At 33.9% G+C, this 17,924-nt stretch overlaps 3 protein-coding genes across 8 annotated transcripts in view; all 3 read right to left on the bottom strand.

The window, feature by feature from the left end:
- LOC111698761 (uncharacterized) overlaps positions 1–2,015 on the bottom strand; it is a 36,223-nt gene extending 34,208 nt beyond the window's left edge. For 4 of the 5 annotated variants that reach the window (XM_023469180.1, XM_023469182.1, XM_023469183.1 and 1 more), the window contains exons 1-4: positions 1,947–2,012; positions 1,536–1,662; positions 944–1,022; positions 472–546 (exon numbers count right to left, since the gene is read on the bottom strand). In XM_023469180.1, the coding sequence (XP_023324948.1) occupies positions 472–546; positions 944–1,022; positions 1,536–1,639 (258 nt within the window). In that variant the 5' untranslated portion in view covers positions 1,640–1,662; positions 1,947–2,012. Of the gene's footprint in view, positions 1–471; positions 547–943; positions 1,023–1,535; positions 1,663–1,946 lie in introns of all 5 variants that reach the window. The other variant, XM_023469181.1, reaches the window with a different exon arrangement.
- Positions 2,010–3,613, bottom strand: LOC111698762 (uncharacterized). The gene is made up of 3 exons (XM_023469185.1): positions 3,326–3,613; positions 2,771–2,843; positions 2,010–2,301 (listed from the first exon to the last, which is right to left on the bottom strand). The coding sequence occupies exons 1-3, from the start codon at positions 3,461–3,463 to the stop codon at positions 2,096–2,098; spliced, it is 417 nt and encodes a 138-aa protein (XP_023324953.1). The 5' UTR covers positions 3,464–3,613; the 3' UTR covers positions 2,010–2,095.
- A 783-nt stretch (positions 3,614–4,396) lies between these two features.
- Positions 4,397–12,256, bottom strand: LOC111698760 (uncharacterized). 2 transcript variants are annotated; one of them, XM_023469178.1, is made up of 19 exons: positions 12,132–12,256; positions 11,600–11,819; positions 11,194–11,309; positions 9,891–9,967; positions 9,261–9,365; positions 8,782–8,911; positions 8,635–8,692; positions 7,928–8,416; positions 7,669–7,752; positions 7,491–7,543; positions 6,957–7,039; positions 6,410–6,505; positions 6,158–6,262; positions 6,015–6,072; positions 5,814–5,917; positions 5,622–5,678; positions 5,262–5,356; positions 4,905–4,996; positions 4,397–4,582 (listed from the first exon to the last, which is right to left on the bottom strand). In XM_023469178.1, the coding sequence occupies exons 1-19, from the start codon at positions 12,228–12,230 to the stop codon at positions 4,412–4,414; spliced, it is 2,292 nt and encodes a 763-aa protein (XP_023324946.1). In that variant the 5' UTR covers positions 12,231–12,256; the 3' UTR covers positions 4,397–4,411. The 2 variants fall into 2 exon arrangements, with proteins under 2 accessions (XP_023324946.1, XP_023324947.1); XM_023469179.1 differs by lacking the exon at positions 6,158–6,262.
- Positions 12,257–17,924: the final 5,668 nt, after the last annotated feature.

The following is a 17,924-nucleotide window of genomic DNA, read 5'->3' as shown; positions in this document are numbered from 1 at the left end:
ATCCTAACTCATTAAAAATAATAAATCTACAGATTCTAGTTCAGCTAGTATCTCTAATACTAGATGAATTAAATACTTTTATTACAAGTTCTAGTTTTAGCTAATCTAAACAATAGTAGAAGTTAGAAAGGAGTTATCGATAGAAACTTCTAAGAGACAAAATAGTTTTTACATGTCATGCAATAAAAATATTTTTTTTGAAGTAACAGCTAGGTCCTCAACATTTCATTAACGATTTACTGATTATATTTGAACAAATAAATTTTTTATTTCAACAATTTTTCTTAATTTTTAACTTTTTTTAGGCTGAAACTTACTTGTCATTACTCTCTTATTAGTTAACAATTTTTATTTGTGTTTTGAAAGCAAAATATTTGGTTTTGGTTGATTAAATCCGAATCCGTGGATCCGACTATTTTTTGGTGGATCCGGATCCCGAGAGCCAAAATGTTGCATATCCATGTACTGTACCTCCGTTATCTGTTGTACAGGGATTATTATAGTATTTCCATTCTGAGTAATTGCCAACGATCTCGTCTCCTCCTCCTTAAACAAATCAAAATAATCTTTCAATTTCTACATGGTTATCATCTTATTTCCCACTACGTTAGGTTTTTGTAGTTTAATTTGTATGTGAATTTTTGGATAAAATTTTTTATCCAAAATCCAAGAAAAGTAACCAATTAAAACTGAAGACTACTTCTTATTAAAAAAAATTCCACATTTCCCCCCCCCCTTATGTTAGAGATATTTTGGTTTAAATGCTGAAGTTAAAAAAAAAAAATTTGAGTACAAAGTGTTATAAACAGATACAAACGCTTACTGGTACAAGTCCATAATACAACTATTCCTCCCCCATATAGTCGAAAATTATTGATGAAAATCGGAATTGTTTTAATGTTTTTAAAGTAACATTACTGATTTGGGGTTAGTGATGGACTACCTTTCTATCTGTCTCACTATCTGATCCATCCAGTAAATCCTCTATACAGGAGGAACTCTCCTCATCCTTTAAACTCAACCTAGACAACAAATATTGAAACTCAACCTGAACAACAAATATTGAAATGAAACTCAACCTAGATAACAAACATTGAAACTCAACCTTAACAACAAATATTGAAGCTCACCTGACAACAAATATTATAATTCAACCTAGACAAAAAATATCAAGAAGTTAAAACAACAAATGAATCTAAATAATAAGTCCAAAATAAATATAAAAATAAGGCTATTACTACAGCACTGAATTGAGACGCGTAAAGTTGGAGAAAAAGAATTTAAAGGATGCTCAAGAAAGTCTAAGCTTTAAACAAGAACAGGGACGGAAATTAATGAATTGAAGAGAAGTCGCTGAACCGGCGGTTAGTAGTTTAACAACCTCTTAAAGTCATTTAATTCGGTCCCTGGACGATTTATAAAATATTTTTTATTGAGATTTGTACAGATTTCACTTAATATTGTATACACATTACTATTGTACAAATTTGAACACAGTTCATAGGTTTGACAGCAGGATTAATTTTAATATTTACTTGTACTCTGAGTCTACATCACTTTCTTCGGACTCATTCTCCAGGTTGTCCAGGAACTTCCGGGAACTCGTCCTCACGGGACGCTTCTCCGGCTCCGGTTCCATCCTTCAGGACGGAAAATGAAGTTCTAACATAGGTAGAATATCCCTTAGTTTTTATTACATAGTTTACAAAGAGTCGCGTTCATAATGTAGTAGTTCATATTTCATTTTTTGAATTTTGAGCGAAACATACATTTTTAGATAGTTGATTCAAAATTCATAATTCATAATCATTAGTTTTGGTTTATACCGTCCGATGGGGAAAAAAGCATGGGGGTATCTAAATCTGCAGTAATTTTACATCTATTTATCGTATTTTTTAAAATATTATGATTATTACTACTGAAATAATTTGATTTCAAATAACTACCTATCAAATCCTTATTTTCTGTGTTTGTTCAATATTTCTCTCCAATAAACCATTTTCATTGAATCTGAAAGAAATCAGTTCTTTAACATATCACAGCTAACAAAATTTATAACAAGTTTTAAACTAGTTTCCGTCTAAATCCTAAGTTCCTAAGTAATCCGTTCAGAGCTCTTCGGGTAAAGTCTGTCAACCTCGGCGCATTTTTCACAATCACAATATTTGAAGTTTTCCCTTTTCTTGGTCGTGAACTCCCTCTGTCGTATCTTACTAGGTTTCTCCACAGGTAGGGTGGAGGATCCGAAGAAATTTGGATCTAGACCGTAGAGGTAGATCTCAAGGTTGTAGACTTCACTTACTAGTACATCAAGTTCTTTATTCAGATCAAATTAAATGGAATAAAAACAATGAGTTTGATTTATTCGTGGTTTTGATTAAAGGGATTTCAGGAAAACAGATTTCTTAATACTTAAGGTTTCGTTTCCTAGAAGTCAATACTTCAAAACTAATTTGGTTTCTTGAAAGTCAATAATTTACAATTGGTTTCGTTTCTTAGAAGCCAATTTACTTAAAAAAATATTTAAAAAAGTAAATCATTTAAGAATGTATGTTTTTATGATTAAAAAAAGCTTTAAAAACATATGAGCATTTTGCTTCGGTTTCCATTCTTTAAGGATTGGCGAGAGTATAATATAGGGTATCAAAAAGAGTTGAATACGTAAAAAAATCGTAGATAAAAAAAAATGTTTTTGTTTTGTACTTTAAATATGATTTAGAAAAATTAAGATTTATAAAAACTCAAATCTAAATTCAGGAATGTGTGTTCCCTAGCACATGAAGAGGAAGAAGAGCATAATTAGAGAAGTATCGGAGAATCCAGACAAAATTTTCCGGTAGAATCTAAATATAATGATAATAATAATAATGATAAAATAAGACTGTGGTACGTTTAGCCCTCCCCCCTCAGTCTCATGAACATTTCATGTGAATATTTAAAATAAAATTTGATTGGTTGATTTTTAAATCTTGTTTTTTTTTAGTTATAGACTATACAGGCTACAAATACATCCAAGTTTTATTGCAATTCACTAGTAATGATGTTCTCATATTAAGTTTACCCAGGTGAGGGGGGGGGGGTGCTCGGTCTTCATAAACTCCAAAATTAACGCCTGAACCACAGAGTGATATCTCAACACCGCATTAAAACATCTCAACCCCATGAATGCTATATGAACCCCGCAAATTAGGATCTAAACCCTTATGAAGATTCCAAAATGCTTATTATTTCTTTATTACATTTTAATAATAATTAACAAAAAGCTTTTAAAACTCCCTTTGAATCCCAAGAGAGTTTAAAGAATAGATGCGTCTAAATATCCAACCTGTAGTAAACTATGTAGATCTCGTTCACAATGGATTCGTTTCACATATTCTCTAGGATAGGTGGCAGCACTAGCCAGTCGGAGAGGAATATCCCAGTATCTAACAATTATTATTATCATTATCAGGCAACCCATCATTTAATGAAATAGGGGTTGAGGGTCGACGCTCATAGCCACCGCAGTGTATCCATAACAATATGCCAAGACCCGGGAAGTCTTGTGTAGATTATCCTTAATCGCGAAAGCTTGATCTCGACTCTCGATATCCAATGAGGGAACTTTTAAATGTGAAGATCAATGCTTGATCCCTCAATTAAAGTTATCATTGGAGGGTGCGATCAACATTCAAAACTGTAAATCGAAGAAGAATTAATTTTAAGATTCAGAGAACATTTTTTGTAATTAAATCATATCATACTTTACAAAGATTGATTAAAGCATCCTTTGAAGGGATCTGAATTTCCATTCTTATGCTGACTTCGGGGTTTCAACCCGATCTTTAATACAAATGAAAGGTTTACAAGTAAAAAAATATAACTATTTGTTTTTCTTCTTTTTTGTTTAAACAATAATATTCTAGAAATCAGGCGAAGTTCCGACTATAGGTCACAGTTCTTTTCTTTCTCTTATGAAATTAATTTTTTCCTGTGAAGCATAATCAATCTTAGGTTTTAATAGAAACAAGGCTTCCAGAACATTTGGTGAGTGGTGACCCTGTTCCAGTGTTCCAGTGACTACCTTAGCGTATTAATGTGGCTTTTCCTGCCGCCATTTTTTCTTTATAATTGTAAAACTCAAAAGGACCTCACTAGTCTCCTGGAGTTTGTAATAACTCTTGTAATAATAGAGATAAATGGTGCTAACTTTGCACCTATATTCTTTTAATCCATAAGGGGCATAATAAACAGACAGACAAGCCAAATTTATATATAGATTGTACTTTGTTCACGAAAATCATCTTCGTGAAACTTTTGAGAAAGTTACGTAATGTGAAAATAAAGAAATTTTTAAGACGAAATTTTGATCCAACTGATGCCCACCCCAAACTAAATCAAGCACATTTTCTTGAGCTATTATTGAAAACTATTAACCAATATAAAGACGGTATTGGTATACACATAAAGTTTTGTACACTTTAAAAAATCCACAAACCTTGCAATATATTGACATATCCTCGGAGGTCATAGCCATTAGGTCATTCAGACTAGAGGCCAATCTCTTGTTCTTAGTTTCGTGGATAAGTGCGGCCGTCTTCTCCTAGTTGAATAAATTAACATTAAAGGGACTGTAAACGTACTTTACAGCGACCCTAAACACTAAGATGGAAATGCTCGATTTATAACATTACCCTTGTAAATCTAATTAAAACTGTGGAAGAAAACGTTGTTTTTCTGACTCGAAGTGTTTGTTTCTGTGAGGTCACTTGATCAGGAAAAGCTTTTAAGTGTGCAGTTGTAAATCGGGCATAACCATCGTTGCATGGAGGGTCACTTGAAATTACGCTAATAATAATAATAATAATAAGACAATAACAATTAATAACAAATGCATTGTTTACTAATGGATGACTAACCCATACCTTCAACGGTTGCAGGGTTTTCATTTTCTCTTTTTGTGCTAAAGGTTCGGCTCCCAGAACAGTTACAACATATTTCAAACCATCAAATACATCTAGAAGAAAATAGTGTCAAATAATAGAGTTTCGAGAAAGAAGGTACAGGGTGTCCCACACCATACTGGAAAGTATAACGCTCTAAATTGGTATTTTTGGGACTTAATGATTGACCTTTAAAACAATGCACAAGGATAATTTTAACACTTCATGAAGAAAATATAGAGTTTTGTTTTCATTAAAGCCTAACTTGAAGATAATTAAAAATTAAATAAGCTGATTTTCATACAAAAAAAAAACTCACTTAGTTTTAGAATATTTTACTTGATTTTGTGTTATGTTGTTTGCGAGCTGTATTCTCTAGAACAGTTCTACTCTCATCCATAGATCTCAGGGTTGGAGCAGGAGTTCCGGGTCCTCTGACAATCAATCAATCAATCAATCAAATTAAATTTTTAAAAAAAAAACACGAATCAAATCAAATCAAATCAAATAATATTAAAACAAATCAGTCAAACACTCAAACAAATGAAGTAAACCATTTAATCTAACAGATCAAATCAATCAATCAAATCAATTAACCTATAATCCATAATGTACAAATTTCTATCCATGATAATAAAATCAAACATTTGATTGTTGCCACATTTTGGAAAAAAATTTGTGCTAAACATATTTCCTCACTTCATCGATCTAAATTGTTCTCTCATAACAAAATCGTCAGCCGTCAAGTAATCTAATCTGAAAATAAAGAATATTTCCTCAACCATAATTTTATAACCACACAAAATGTTAAATGTTAATGTAAAAAAACGAAAAAGATGTAAACAATATGATACAAAAAGGCTGCTAAACAAATTAAATAAAAAAGTGTACCTTAGTTTTGATTTTCTAATCCAGTCTAATACATTGAAGAATTTCCTGTCCTCCCCGACCAACTTCTTATTCAGGGTTTTGGCGTTGTGGTCGTGAATATACTCCTAGTAGAAGTTAGGATTAGAAAATTATTGATGTTCAACTTTTACGTAAAAATCAAATGAAAATATTTCTCTCTTATTTATCAAAATTGTTCTCTACCTGTTGTCCGTCTAACCCACAGTAGAACTTTAAAGTTACCAGGATGAGGGCAAGGATTCTAAATCGGAATAAAATAAGTCACATAATAACTATTGTAAATCGGCAGATACATTAAGTATGGCGGAGCAAGTCAAGGCGGATACCTGGCGGAGACGGATGGAAGGGCGCAGTCTATCCATGTTGGATTAGTACAGGAGTAAGCAGGAACACGGCAGGTTAGGCTAAGTAAATCACATTTTGAGAATATTCTAAATATCAGGATATGATTGACTCGGAAAATTATTTGTAAACCCACTGATTTTACTTCAAGATTTTGCACAATTATAAAAAATATAAATGCTACAAAATATGGCTGATCCACGGCACTAAAAATAAGAAATATTTTAAATCCCGGCCTGATGATCTCTGTTGATATATATTCTGGTAGGCTTAGGTCTTCCACATATCGATCCAAGGTACTCCGCGTACAGTCGTGTGTAGACAGAACAAGTCTAATATAAACAATAATATTTATTGAGTCGCACATTTTACTATTTTACTGTACATAATTTACATTCTAAGTTGTTAAAAAAAAGAGAAAATTTTCCATAGGAAGCTAAAATTTGTTATATATAAATTTTTTTTTTAATTTAAAAAAATTTAAGTCATAACTGTGTTTATCCCAGGGGTGGAAATGATTTTTGATTCTCAGGGGAATATAAAAAATTGGTTATCCATACTTCATAGGCAAGTATTTGATACTTTTTACACATAAGTTCATCTATTTCCCTAATTCAGGGAATACACCTGAAAAAAGTAGTGCAAAAAAATATATTTGGGGGGTAAAAAATAATTTTATAAAGGTGGAAAATGATTTTTCAAAAAAAGTAAGCACCTCTCCAGTAATTTATAAATAAGCTTACAAATATCTTCAAATTATTAAAATAAAAAACAAACACTCACCTTTTATTGTTCGTTAAACCGACGAAAGAAGCAAGCTTCAAAGCTTTGGATCTTAAGTTCTCCTCCTTCTCAAATACAATCCCCTGGAAATACGAGAGAATTAGAGACAAATATTATTTTGTTAAGCCCCCCCCCCCCCTAAAACATAATAGATGTTTGCGTGGGGGACTTAATTTTGAAGAAAATCCTTTGGAAATACGTGAGAACTATAAAAAAATATGTGCGTGAGAGATGGGGTACGTTCACCAAAAAGTAGCCTCACATCAAAAAGATTATACCTCGACCCACTTTAAGATATAATTCTATCTACATATCTAGACTGTTCTGTGCCAGCGTACATTATTAAGATATGTAACTGAGGTTGTTAAAAGTTTTAGTAGTTTTTAAGATGCAAAGAAGAAATGTACTGCTTGATACCCCATTACATCAAAACTTGTCAATGTTCCACTGCATATCCATGAATTATCAAATCAAATCAAATCAAATCATATTATGCAGGTATGGCTTGAGGCGTCCTTTGGACGAAAAACTTACCGATTTGAATCCTGAATAAAACCTTCTCTCTGATGCCATAAGCTTGTAAGATTCTGAATCAAGAAACAGAATTCCAAAACAAAATCAAAGAAAAGTTTTCAGAAATATTCGAATTGCAATACAAACAAAATGTGAATATAAAGTTTTTTAAAATTAAAGACAGAATAAAGTTTCTTTCCTGGTAGAGCCTGAAGTGATGTACTATTAATAAGCATCTCACTACTAAACATGTAGGCTATATCAGACGTGTTTAAATCAGTTCCTGCAACAACAACAAAATGAGATGGTAAAAAATCCGAGGCACAATGCACATTTTTTTCAAGAATGACTTTTATTGGTGAAAAAATAAAACTTTATATACCTTACCAATTTTTTCAGTAATGTTCAGTAAAAAATGTTTTAATGAACAAATTTAGTATAAAACAAATTAGAAGTACCTGGGACGCAAGTAGCAGCTAAAACCAGAACAGCTTTTAAGTTCTCCAGGCTTAGATGAATCCAGGTTTCTAATTTGTCGGTTCCGGAGTACTCCAGACTACTCCTGCTCACGAGGGACTCCAGGTCCGACAGGAGTTCGTAATTACTCCGTCCGGACCCGTCAGAGAATAGAGAGTCATTCACACTTTGCTGATTTTCTTCCTCTTGGTCCTCGTATTCCAGTTCTTGGTCTTGGTGTTCTTCTTGATCATTTTGTATATCCTCCTCTTGTTCTTCCTGAACGGAATCCTTTACAGTATATTCCTCTTTTTTCTGATGTTCTGGTTCAATCCGTTCTTCGTGGTTTTCATAATCCTCCTCTTCTTTGTCATCATCTTGCTCATTGGGCACTTCATGTCCTTCATGTTCTGCATGCCCCTCATGCTCTTCATTCTCGGTATGCTCTTCGTGCTCTTCCAAATCTTCCAGTTCTTTCCGTTTTCTTTCATCTGTAAAAATACAAAGAAGACATAATTCTAACAAAACTATATTCTTGGTGAACAGTACCTAACAAAAAAAAACATAGAAGGCGATCTTTTGAAAAAATATTGAACTTTGAATTTCTCTGCAGGACTGCCAAGCGGGTTTAATCAAAAGTTCGTTACAAAAAGCGACAAATCCGAAATTAAAATCAATATTGGTACTAGATAAATCCATAAAAACTTACTTTTTTCTGTAGACAGTTTTGACGGTGTGTCGCCAGCGACAAAGCTCGCCGAAAAGGACTAAAAACATGAACATATCCATTAGATTTCAATTGTAAACCCCTTGTCAAACGGTGAGGTCGTAAAAGGTGAGAGAAAAATATACCCACCTTGTAGAAAGCTCGACGTTTCTTGTCCCTTTGTTTAAATATTTGTCTTTCCGTTAATCCTTCATAATCGTCATCATCATCATCATCATTATATTCATGATCAACCTGATCTCCTTTCCGCTTCAAATTCCTAGAACAAAACAGGTTAGTCTTTATATTCAATCTCTCTCCCCCCCCCCCCCATCCATGACACATTTCACTCTTTTTCAAAAGTCTCCTTTTAATTTTGTGTACATGTCGTCGTTAAAATAACAAGTTTAATAATTGCGTACAGAAGCAGAAACTGTAAACCCGGAAGAATTAGCTGAATGAGTATTTATAGAAGGGGTTGAAGAATATAAGTTCAGTCCTGCCTACCATCTCTCGGGGTTCACACAATGCGATTATTGATTAGCCATGTTTTTATCATTTACAATAAAAATACAATAGTTATTTAACTCTTCTAAATAAGGTACAATTAACACCCCCCAACTTAATACCTTGAGATGACTCTAGGTTCGACAAGGTTTGCAGGACCACCAAAAAACAGCCATTTATCTCGATAGTTCATGGTGGACACAGATCTTCTATCCTCATTCATTTCACTGAAAATAAATAATTTCTACAATACTATTAATTCATTAACTAAATTTTATAACAATGAATTATCAAGAAAACAGTGCTTAGGATCCATTTTTATTTTGATGCTGATCCGGATTTGGATCCTGAATCTGCAGTGGAAAAAAATGGATCCGGATCCAGGTTTTTTCCATGAAATTTACTGAAATTGTTGTAACAAAGCAGAATTTTCAAATTTTGTCTTATTTTTGTTGGTTATTTTTATGCTATAACTTGATAAACCATTCAGAAATCAGGATATTTTTATAATCTCTCTTTTTTCAATAGATCAGATTTGGGGTTTGAGAGTAAATATTTTTTTGCGCTTTTTTGTTGATATTTTGCCCCTTGGATCCGTATATTTCCAGAAAGCTAAAATCCTAAGCACGAAAGAAAAGGCATTAAAAACTCATTTCACGTGCACCCGCAATTATTGGCAATAACGAATTCTTATCCTAAAATATTGGGGTAAAAATCTATATCCCTCATTTTGTTGGTTTTGCTGAACCTACCCTTTTGGAGGGAGAAAGGCAACGCCGAGGCTTTTGAGATATCGGGACCAAACATCGAGCGCCGGCTGCCGAATATTCTTAACAGAAGATAATTTTTTATAGTAATAGTGTAATCAATACAGAGGCCCCATAGTAAATATAGATAAATTACGTTGTACATTGTCCATATAGCTAAATACGTTCACTAGTAAATACGTAAATCATGTATTGCAATTAACCTATTCTAGATATGCCGATATATAAAACTCCGCCAAACCCATATTGTGATTGCGTTACTAAGTTATATATACAGCGCATAACTTTTAATTACGCGCTGTTAAGTCCCAACTGTAATCTAACATATAGAAGTATACTCAGTTGATACAGGGACTCCGTACTGATTACTACGAGAGAAAAATCGTTCCGATCGATATCAATAGCGTAAGAGGTTGTGCCCAATGGTTTGGCATTGATAGAATAAGAGCTTGTGTCCATGTTGACATTGATCGCTGTTCCTCGTTGAAACATACGAGCTGAGATCGTGCCCATTGGTTTGGCATTGGTCGATTTAGAGCTTGTGTACATTTTGACATTGATAGCTGAGCTTATGTCCGTGTTTACATTGATAGCTAACTAATTGTACCTGGATAGAAACGGGTTTGAGATCCCCTTATGGAGTAGGGAAATTACTACATTTGTGATGCACATATATGAGTTTATGAGTTGATAAGAATGAGATCTGCAAGAAGCCCCATGTTGAGCAACCCAGACCGCCTACAGTAGTAGTAGTTTGTTTGTTTGTCCGATCATACCATGGGAAACCCTAAACCGATTTGCCTCAAATTTTGATTGGGGAACTCGGGAGACCCACGGGAATGTTCTAAGCTTGATTTTGAGATTCTAAGTTGAGAAGGTCGACTTAAAAAGAGAAAATTTCGTGTCCAGGTAAAATCGTACAAGTGCAGGTAAATGGCGGGAGTAACTTTTAGTAACCTGGGCCACGCTGGGTTCCCAAACTAGTAAGTATACTGTTTAGAGTTATTTGAGTTATTGATATATTATTGATAATGTATATTTTCACAAATTATATAAGATACCAAGTTAGTAATAATAATAGCAATTAAGTATATATTTTTGTGAGGGGAATACATTTTTTGACATCAATCTCGCACCCTTTTGGTACTTGAGAAAAAAGTATCATTATTAAGTGAAAAAATACTCGTTTTTCCTTAATGTACAAGGGAGAAAAGGATTTGAAGAGAGGGAGGGGAATTTTTTTAAGAGATTTAGAGAAACTATAGAACCCTAGAGAATTGATATATACCTTAAACCCGTAGCTCTCCAGCTGGTCAACCCAATGGGCCAAAATATGGGTCAACCCTTCAGCAGTACTCCAACGGTCAACCTCTGCGGTTTTTCTCGTCTTGGAATTTGGTTCCTCTTAAAAAATCTTCTGTCAATAAATTTCAGTTTCTAATTGATTGATTAACAATTATTACACAGCTTGCTTTAGGCGATAAAATACAGCCTTCTTCTTGGCATTATTTGTTTGCTTAATCAATTTTTATGCTGCAATACTTTTACGGAAGACTCTCTAGTCTCTATGCCCATAATATTTTCCCCATGAAATGTCCAATATTCAAATTACCTCAGTAGCTAAAGGCATCAAAGATTTTGACAACCATTAAATTGACGATATATAAAAAACCTCAACCACTCTAAATACTTACTTTCTCCAATTCTGAGTGTCTTGTTCATCATTCCCATAGCATACATACCATCTTCATCAATAACCATCTCAGCCCCCAGCTCCTGGTATACAAATATCATTCCCATAGCATACATACCATCTTCATCAATAACCATCTCAGCCCCCAGCTCCTGGTATACAAATATCATTCCCATAGCATACATACCATCTTCATCAATAACCATCTCAGCCCCCAGCTCCTGGTATACAAATATCAGGCTCTGTTTCTTATACATTTTTAAACTTTATATGATTTAAATAATTGACCCTCAATGTAGTAACATTGATGATTAAAAACAGTTCCCTGTTAAGATCGAACCATAGTAATCGGGCGTTCCCCCTTATAGAGGGTCAATTACAAATATTTAGCATCATGAATTACTTGTTTTACCCGAGGGTAATTTCCTAGCGAACGAATATTGGACCCCTGAAAAATATGTAATCATGTACAAAATTGATAGGAGGGGCGGGGGGGGGGGGGCCCAAAAATCGTTCTCTAGGACGGACCCTACCTGAGACTGTGTTTGACACATTGTGCAAAAGTAAAATCCATTTCTAAGAATATAATTTTGGCTTTCACATACAGTGCACTCCGGACCCCTCCGACCCATCTCTGAAAGTAGTAGATATATAATATGTTAGTGTGTACAATTGCGTAAATTCAAACAACGGAACGTAGCTGACGTGAAAATTAATGCTATACGTTCTCTGGAAACTATGATCGATTGATTAAAGTTTATTTCTATGTGCATCTAAAGGCGAGCACCTTAAATGCTGGAAACTATCAAGAAAATATTCGTCGTACTTGCACCTAGTGCATAAAACAAGTGAAATGTTAATACGAATTTTCTTTATATAAATCGGACATATAGAACCATGGGTACTGGAATAGGGTATCGCATTGAGGCCCGCGCACGAATGAAAGGTCGATACGGTACGGGGTGACGTCTGACGTCACTGATTAAAACTATTGGTGAAAAATTCTCAGACCGCCAAAGAAATCCCAATCACAAGTATGCGTATACTCGCCTACAACAGATCTTATCCCAAGACAGTTCTAGGACCAGTGTCCACTTTGTGCCCTGTACCGGGTTATGATGTAGGTTAGCACCAAATCTAGAATTGTATGACTACCTTACCCTATTCCAGTACCCATGTATAGAACTAAATAACTTAAACAAAATAAAAGCAGGGGTCACTTTCTTTGCGCGTGTCGATCCATGGAAATCTAGAAAAAGATTGAGAAATATTGACGAACAAATGATTTATTGATTGATTGATAAACGTTTATTTCTTCACACCTTGTGACTGGTGTCTTAAATCTACGAACAAATGTTATGAATTCCAAGCGCATTGTAAATTTACGGCTTTATTTTAAAAGTTGTAAAGCTGTCAGTGTCATTTGCTTGAAGCTGCATGGCAATGTCCTTACAAGCTGTGTCAACAAATTGCGCAATTTGAAATCTTGCGTACTGACTACTGAGCCCGTGGTCGTGTAGTTCACGCACTTTAGAGGACGATAGTTTGGCCGCTAGATGTCTCTCATATAAAGTGTCTAATCTACAGTGGCGTAAATCCTGGGGGTAAATACCCCCCCCTAGAATCCTGGGGGTAAATACCCCCCCCTAGAATCCTGGGGTTAAATACCCCCCCCCTAGAATTCTAGGGCTAATTACCCCTGAACATATTTTCAGGCCCTGAATAGCAGGGGTTACACCATTCCCGAGAAACCATGTTACGTATCTTACCAAATTTCGTTTTCTGTTTCGTTTCTGTTAAAAAATTCGGCGCGCTTCGCGCGCCAAATTAAAAATATTTACCCCCCCCTACAGAATCCTTATTTACGCCCCTGCTAATCTATCAATAAGAGTTTTGCGTGAGACATCTAGCGGCCAAACTATAATCCCTACAAGTACGAGGAAACCTAGCTGCAAGTTTTAACCTTAGCAGCTTGGCTAGCATGCATACAAAGATTGACAGCTTGTGTTTCGCAAATAATATATATCCGTATCAAATGCCGCAACTTAACTTTAACTGAAATTCTGAAGTTCTGATCAATCAAACATCGCACCCCTCTGATATTTTTAGCTTTATTTTTCAATCTATATTGTGATTTATATGATTGTAATTTTTTACATTTTTTGGTGCTCGCCTATGGATACGCATAGAAATAAACGTTAATCAATCAATCAATCATGTTTAGCTTATTATTTTCTAGGGTTCACCGACAAAGGGTCAAACGACACAGGGTCAAACGACAAAGGGTCAAACGACAAAGGGTCAAACGACACTGGGTCAAACGACACTGAGTCAAACGACAAAGGGTCAAAAGCGCGACAAAGGGTAAAACGACATAGGGTCAAAAAATGCGACAAAAATACATCTGTACTACAGTTAGTATTTATTTATTATTATTTAGGGTTAGGTTAGGTTAAGACACTTTCTGGGCCGAGCGCTGCGGCTAGGACAGGCTAGGGGGCCGAGCGCTGCGGCCACGGGTTAGGTTAGTTAAGACACTTTCAGGGCCGAGCGCTGTCGGTGAATCTTTTCTAGGATTCGTTTCATTATTAAAATGTCAATCTGTTCAATTTCTAGCTTTTTCAAATCTTAACTTCTGTTGGCTATTGGAGAGGTCGTGAAAGGTAATTTATCCGTAAATGTCCAAAATATCGATCGGCCTGGTAATTGTCCAAATTATTTTTATATAAATCTCTATAAATGATTCTAAGCGATACAACGAAAAAAAAAACAGAAAAACTGCAAATCACAGGGTTTAGCATAGAGTAAGATATTTACATATAAGTTGTGGGTCTCGCGTAAAAGAAGTGTTCACCATATGGTTTATAGGGTTACCCATAGTAAAGTTTTTAAGTCAATGGCGCAACACATAACGTTGGGGTGTATGACTTTTAACTGATCTTGAGCAGAACAAAATAATAATAAAAGACTATGATAACACACTGGAAATAGATTTATTGATATTTCGTGTTTATTTGTATGGGTGAGCTTGTGCCCACAACCCTTATCCAAAAATAAATTATTAAAGTTAAAAAACATATATAAGTTGTGGGTCTGTCCTAGAGAACGATTTTTGGACCCCTCCCCCTCCTATAAATTTTGTACATGACCATTTTTTTCATCAAATTTATCCATATTTATTTTTTATTATTTTAGGGTTAGGTTAGGTTAAGNAAAACTGTTGAAAATCATGTACCAAATTGATAAGAGGGGGGGGGGGGGTCCAAAAATCGCTCTCTAGAAAATTACCAAAGTTGTCCAAATGAAACTTACTTCAGCTTTCTCAAAAATGTGTAATTAAGATAAGGTAATTTCGGTTTAACTATTAATAACACTAATAAATATTGGTTCCCAGTTCTAAACGTTTTCGGGCAGAAATTTCAATTTTTTATTATCAAGAAGGCTCAATCCTAGTTTTAGATAATTTAAAAAGACGAGATATAGAGAAAACTTTAGTTCATTGATTATATTACTCATTCATGCCAAAAATTATAGTGTTATACAGTGAATCCCAGATATGAATACATAGCGAGAGTTTTGTATAATTTCGTATTCTCAACCTATTAAAGACCAAATGGCGAGGAAAAAAATTAATAACCCTGAAATATGAATTCAATTAATATACTATTGAAATCATTTTTCCCCGGCATTTGATTTTAAATATGTAATACGACATTATAAAAAACATTTGCTATGTATTCAGGTAATTTCTTAATAAACAGAGTAAATATGCATTTAAAAGCAGGGTTGAATATAGGCTAAATATTATGAAAGTTAATAAAAGTACTTCATATCTTCATATTGTTGATCTGGTGATTATGCTTGAATTCAGTTCAGATTTCTTAACATACGATTTTTAGACCCCCTCTCCCCCTCCTATCAATTTTGTACATGGATCTCATATGTAACACAAGGATATAATAGGTCATGTGGCCGCAGCGCCCGGCCCCCTTGCCTGTCCTAGCCGCATTGCTTGGCCCCATAGTCTGTCCTAGCTTCAGCGCTCGGCCCCCGCAGCGCTTGGCCTAGAAATTGTCCTAACCTAGCCTGAAATAATAAAAAAAAATCTTGCTGAAAATGAAAATAAGTGTCATGTACAAAGTTTTATTACATAAATCTTTATTGGTTCTCAGCTATACAACGAAAAAATAACGGTAAAATAAAATCATAGAGTTTTGCTTAAAGTAAATTATTTATATATCAGAAAATGTATTTGTATTTGATGTTAAAAAAGACACATTTAAAAAGAATTCTTGTTAAATTCGGCGAAAACAGAAAAGGACATTTGAACAAAAATGAAGTGATCAGCATAAGCGTACATTGGGGAAAGTTGTAAGCGAGGTAGTTTAAATTTCTGAGATCTGGAGACAAAATGTGAAAGAAGCACATTCAAATAGGACTTTTTCATGTATAAATAAGTCATTTACAAAATGGATAGGAGGGGGAGGGGGCCAAAAATCGTTTACTAGGACGGACCTTGTATTCATTTATCTGGGATTCACTGTTGGTAGTTTTATGAAATGTTTGTGTACTTTCTTGATGCTATGACAATTTTTCTTGATATAAAGCCTTTGAACAAAGCAGACGTAGTTGCACAAGGTGGTCTAAACTTAGAATACTGTACCCCAGGTCAGATTCAGTTTTAAGAAACCGACCAGCAAGAAAGTTTAAAGTTATTTGGTTTGATTTAAGTAAGCTACAGGCTTGTGCCTTAATTTCTCTCTGTGAAGTTTGAAGCTTTGTATCTAAAGTTTGTCAATATTACTTGAATCAAAGTCCAATAATATATCTTTTGGCATAGTGTACCTCCAAAATCAATAGTTAAGTCAAAATTTCTAAAATTTTATGGAATAAATCCGGAAACCAGTGGATAGGATCTGGTGAATTTACATCTAGGGGGCAAAATATCAACCAAAAACTGTTCAAAAAAAGGTGTTAATCGTAAACCTAAATCAAAATGGTTCTTCAAGTTTGAGCGAGTTAAAAACTAATTTGAAATTTCTTCTTTTGTTAAAAAAAAATCAGTAAATCTTTTTGAAATGTTCATGGCTAGGATCCGGATTTCGAATCAGATCTATTTTTTTCTGGGCGGATAAGGGATTTGAATCTGCATCATAATATACTGTCAAAAACCAATGATAATTTATAGCACTGTATTATAACAGCTAATTTAACATCACAGCACAATAGTGAAATTGACCATAAAATGAACATTGGTGATAAAGTACACACAAATTTCATGAAAACACTAAACAGATTAACATGAATTTTTAAACTGATCAGGACATAGATTTTACTTATTTTTTTTTGTTTTGGTTTTAACAAATTTTATCACAAAATTGTATAAATAATCATATGATAGCAGCTTCGCATTTTTCTTCTGCCCTTTATCCTTTATCCATCTATATTAAAAATGTCCTTTCCTTGAAATATATTTATCTATGAATATTTGTTATTTCCATGAAGAATCTTTATCTTTAAATGTCCTATCTAGGCATATGATCGTTCTATGAATGTCCTACCCATGAAATAACTAAATGCAGGGGCCCATATAATTCCATCCAATACGATCCCAAATGTTGATTGATTAAATTAACCATGCTGTTAAGTTATTTCAAACAATTAGAAAACTACTGCAAGTGTTTATTTTCTGTATATCTTAATTTTACTCTTATATTGATTACTGATATTTATATCTTTAACAACCCCAAATGCAGTACACATTTTTGAAGTGTAGTAATCGGACTCAAAGTGTATTTTCATGCCCCTAAATGTACTTTTCACCCCGATCTTATTTTGCATCAGAAATGGAATTATATGGACTCCTGTCTTAATCTACTAATTATCTGTCTATGCAATCTACTATTTATTGAATATCTTTACCTTTGAATAAAGTATCAATTAAATATCTTCATCCATGAATTAAATATCTTCATCCATGAATTAAATATCTTCATCCATCAATTAAATATCTTCATCCATCAATTAAATATCTTCATCCATGAATTTCCTATTATCGATGAAATATTTTTGTATCCTATGAATGTCCTGTCTATGAAATGTATGAAATTACTTGATATTTTACATAAAGAATCTGTTACAGTTTATATGGATAAAGTTAATAAGATATGTGTCCACATAGTAATAAAAAAATATGAAAATTTCACATATTTGTTCCATCATCATTCATCACGGTAAAAATAAAATAGAAATTTTATTAAAATAAAATCCATGTTATATTGATTTTTAGTCCATTGCCATCCCCGCCCCTTGTGATTTGATTTGAT

The sequence above is a fragment of the Eurytemora carolleeae genome, unplaced genomic scaffold, assembly GCF_000591075.1.
Source record: "Eurytemora carolleeae unplaced genomic scaffold, Eaff_2.0 scaffold109, whole genome shotgun sequence".
Lineage (NCBI taxonomy): Eukaryota > Metazoa > Arthropoda > Copepoda > Calanoida > Temoridae > Eurytemora > Eurytemora carolleeae.
Note: the sequence above shows the minus strand (reverse complement) of the source record. Positions and strands in the feature narration are given on the sequence as shown.

Bases quoted from the DNA above. Each gene is read 5' to 3' on its own strand.
- LOC111698762 (XM_023469185.1), bottom strand. From the start codon at position 3,463: ATGATGGGTTGCCTGATAATGATAATAATAATTGTTAGATACTGGGAT. The intron at 2,844-3,325 runs GTTGGATATTTA...CATTATATTTAG, and splicing joins ATCTACATAGTTTACTACAG to ATTCTACCGGAAAATTTTGT. The intron at 2,302-2,770 runs GGAACACACATT...TTGATGTACTAG, and splicing joins TCTTCCTCTTCATGTGCTAG to TAAGTGAAGTCTACAACCTT.
- LOC111698760 (XM_023469178.1), bottom strand. From the start codon at position 12,230: ATGGGTCGGAGGGGTCCGGAGTGCACTGTATGTGAAAGCCAAAATTAT. The intron at 6,073-6,157 runs GTATCCGCCTTG...ATTCCGATTTAG, and splicing joins CTTCCATCCGTCTCCGCCAG to AATCCTTGCCCTCATCCTGG. The intron at 5,679-5,813 runs GTACACTTTTTT...CTTTATTTTCAG, and splicing joins ATTAGAAAATCAAAACTAAG to ATTAGATTACTTGACGGCTG.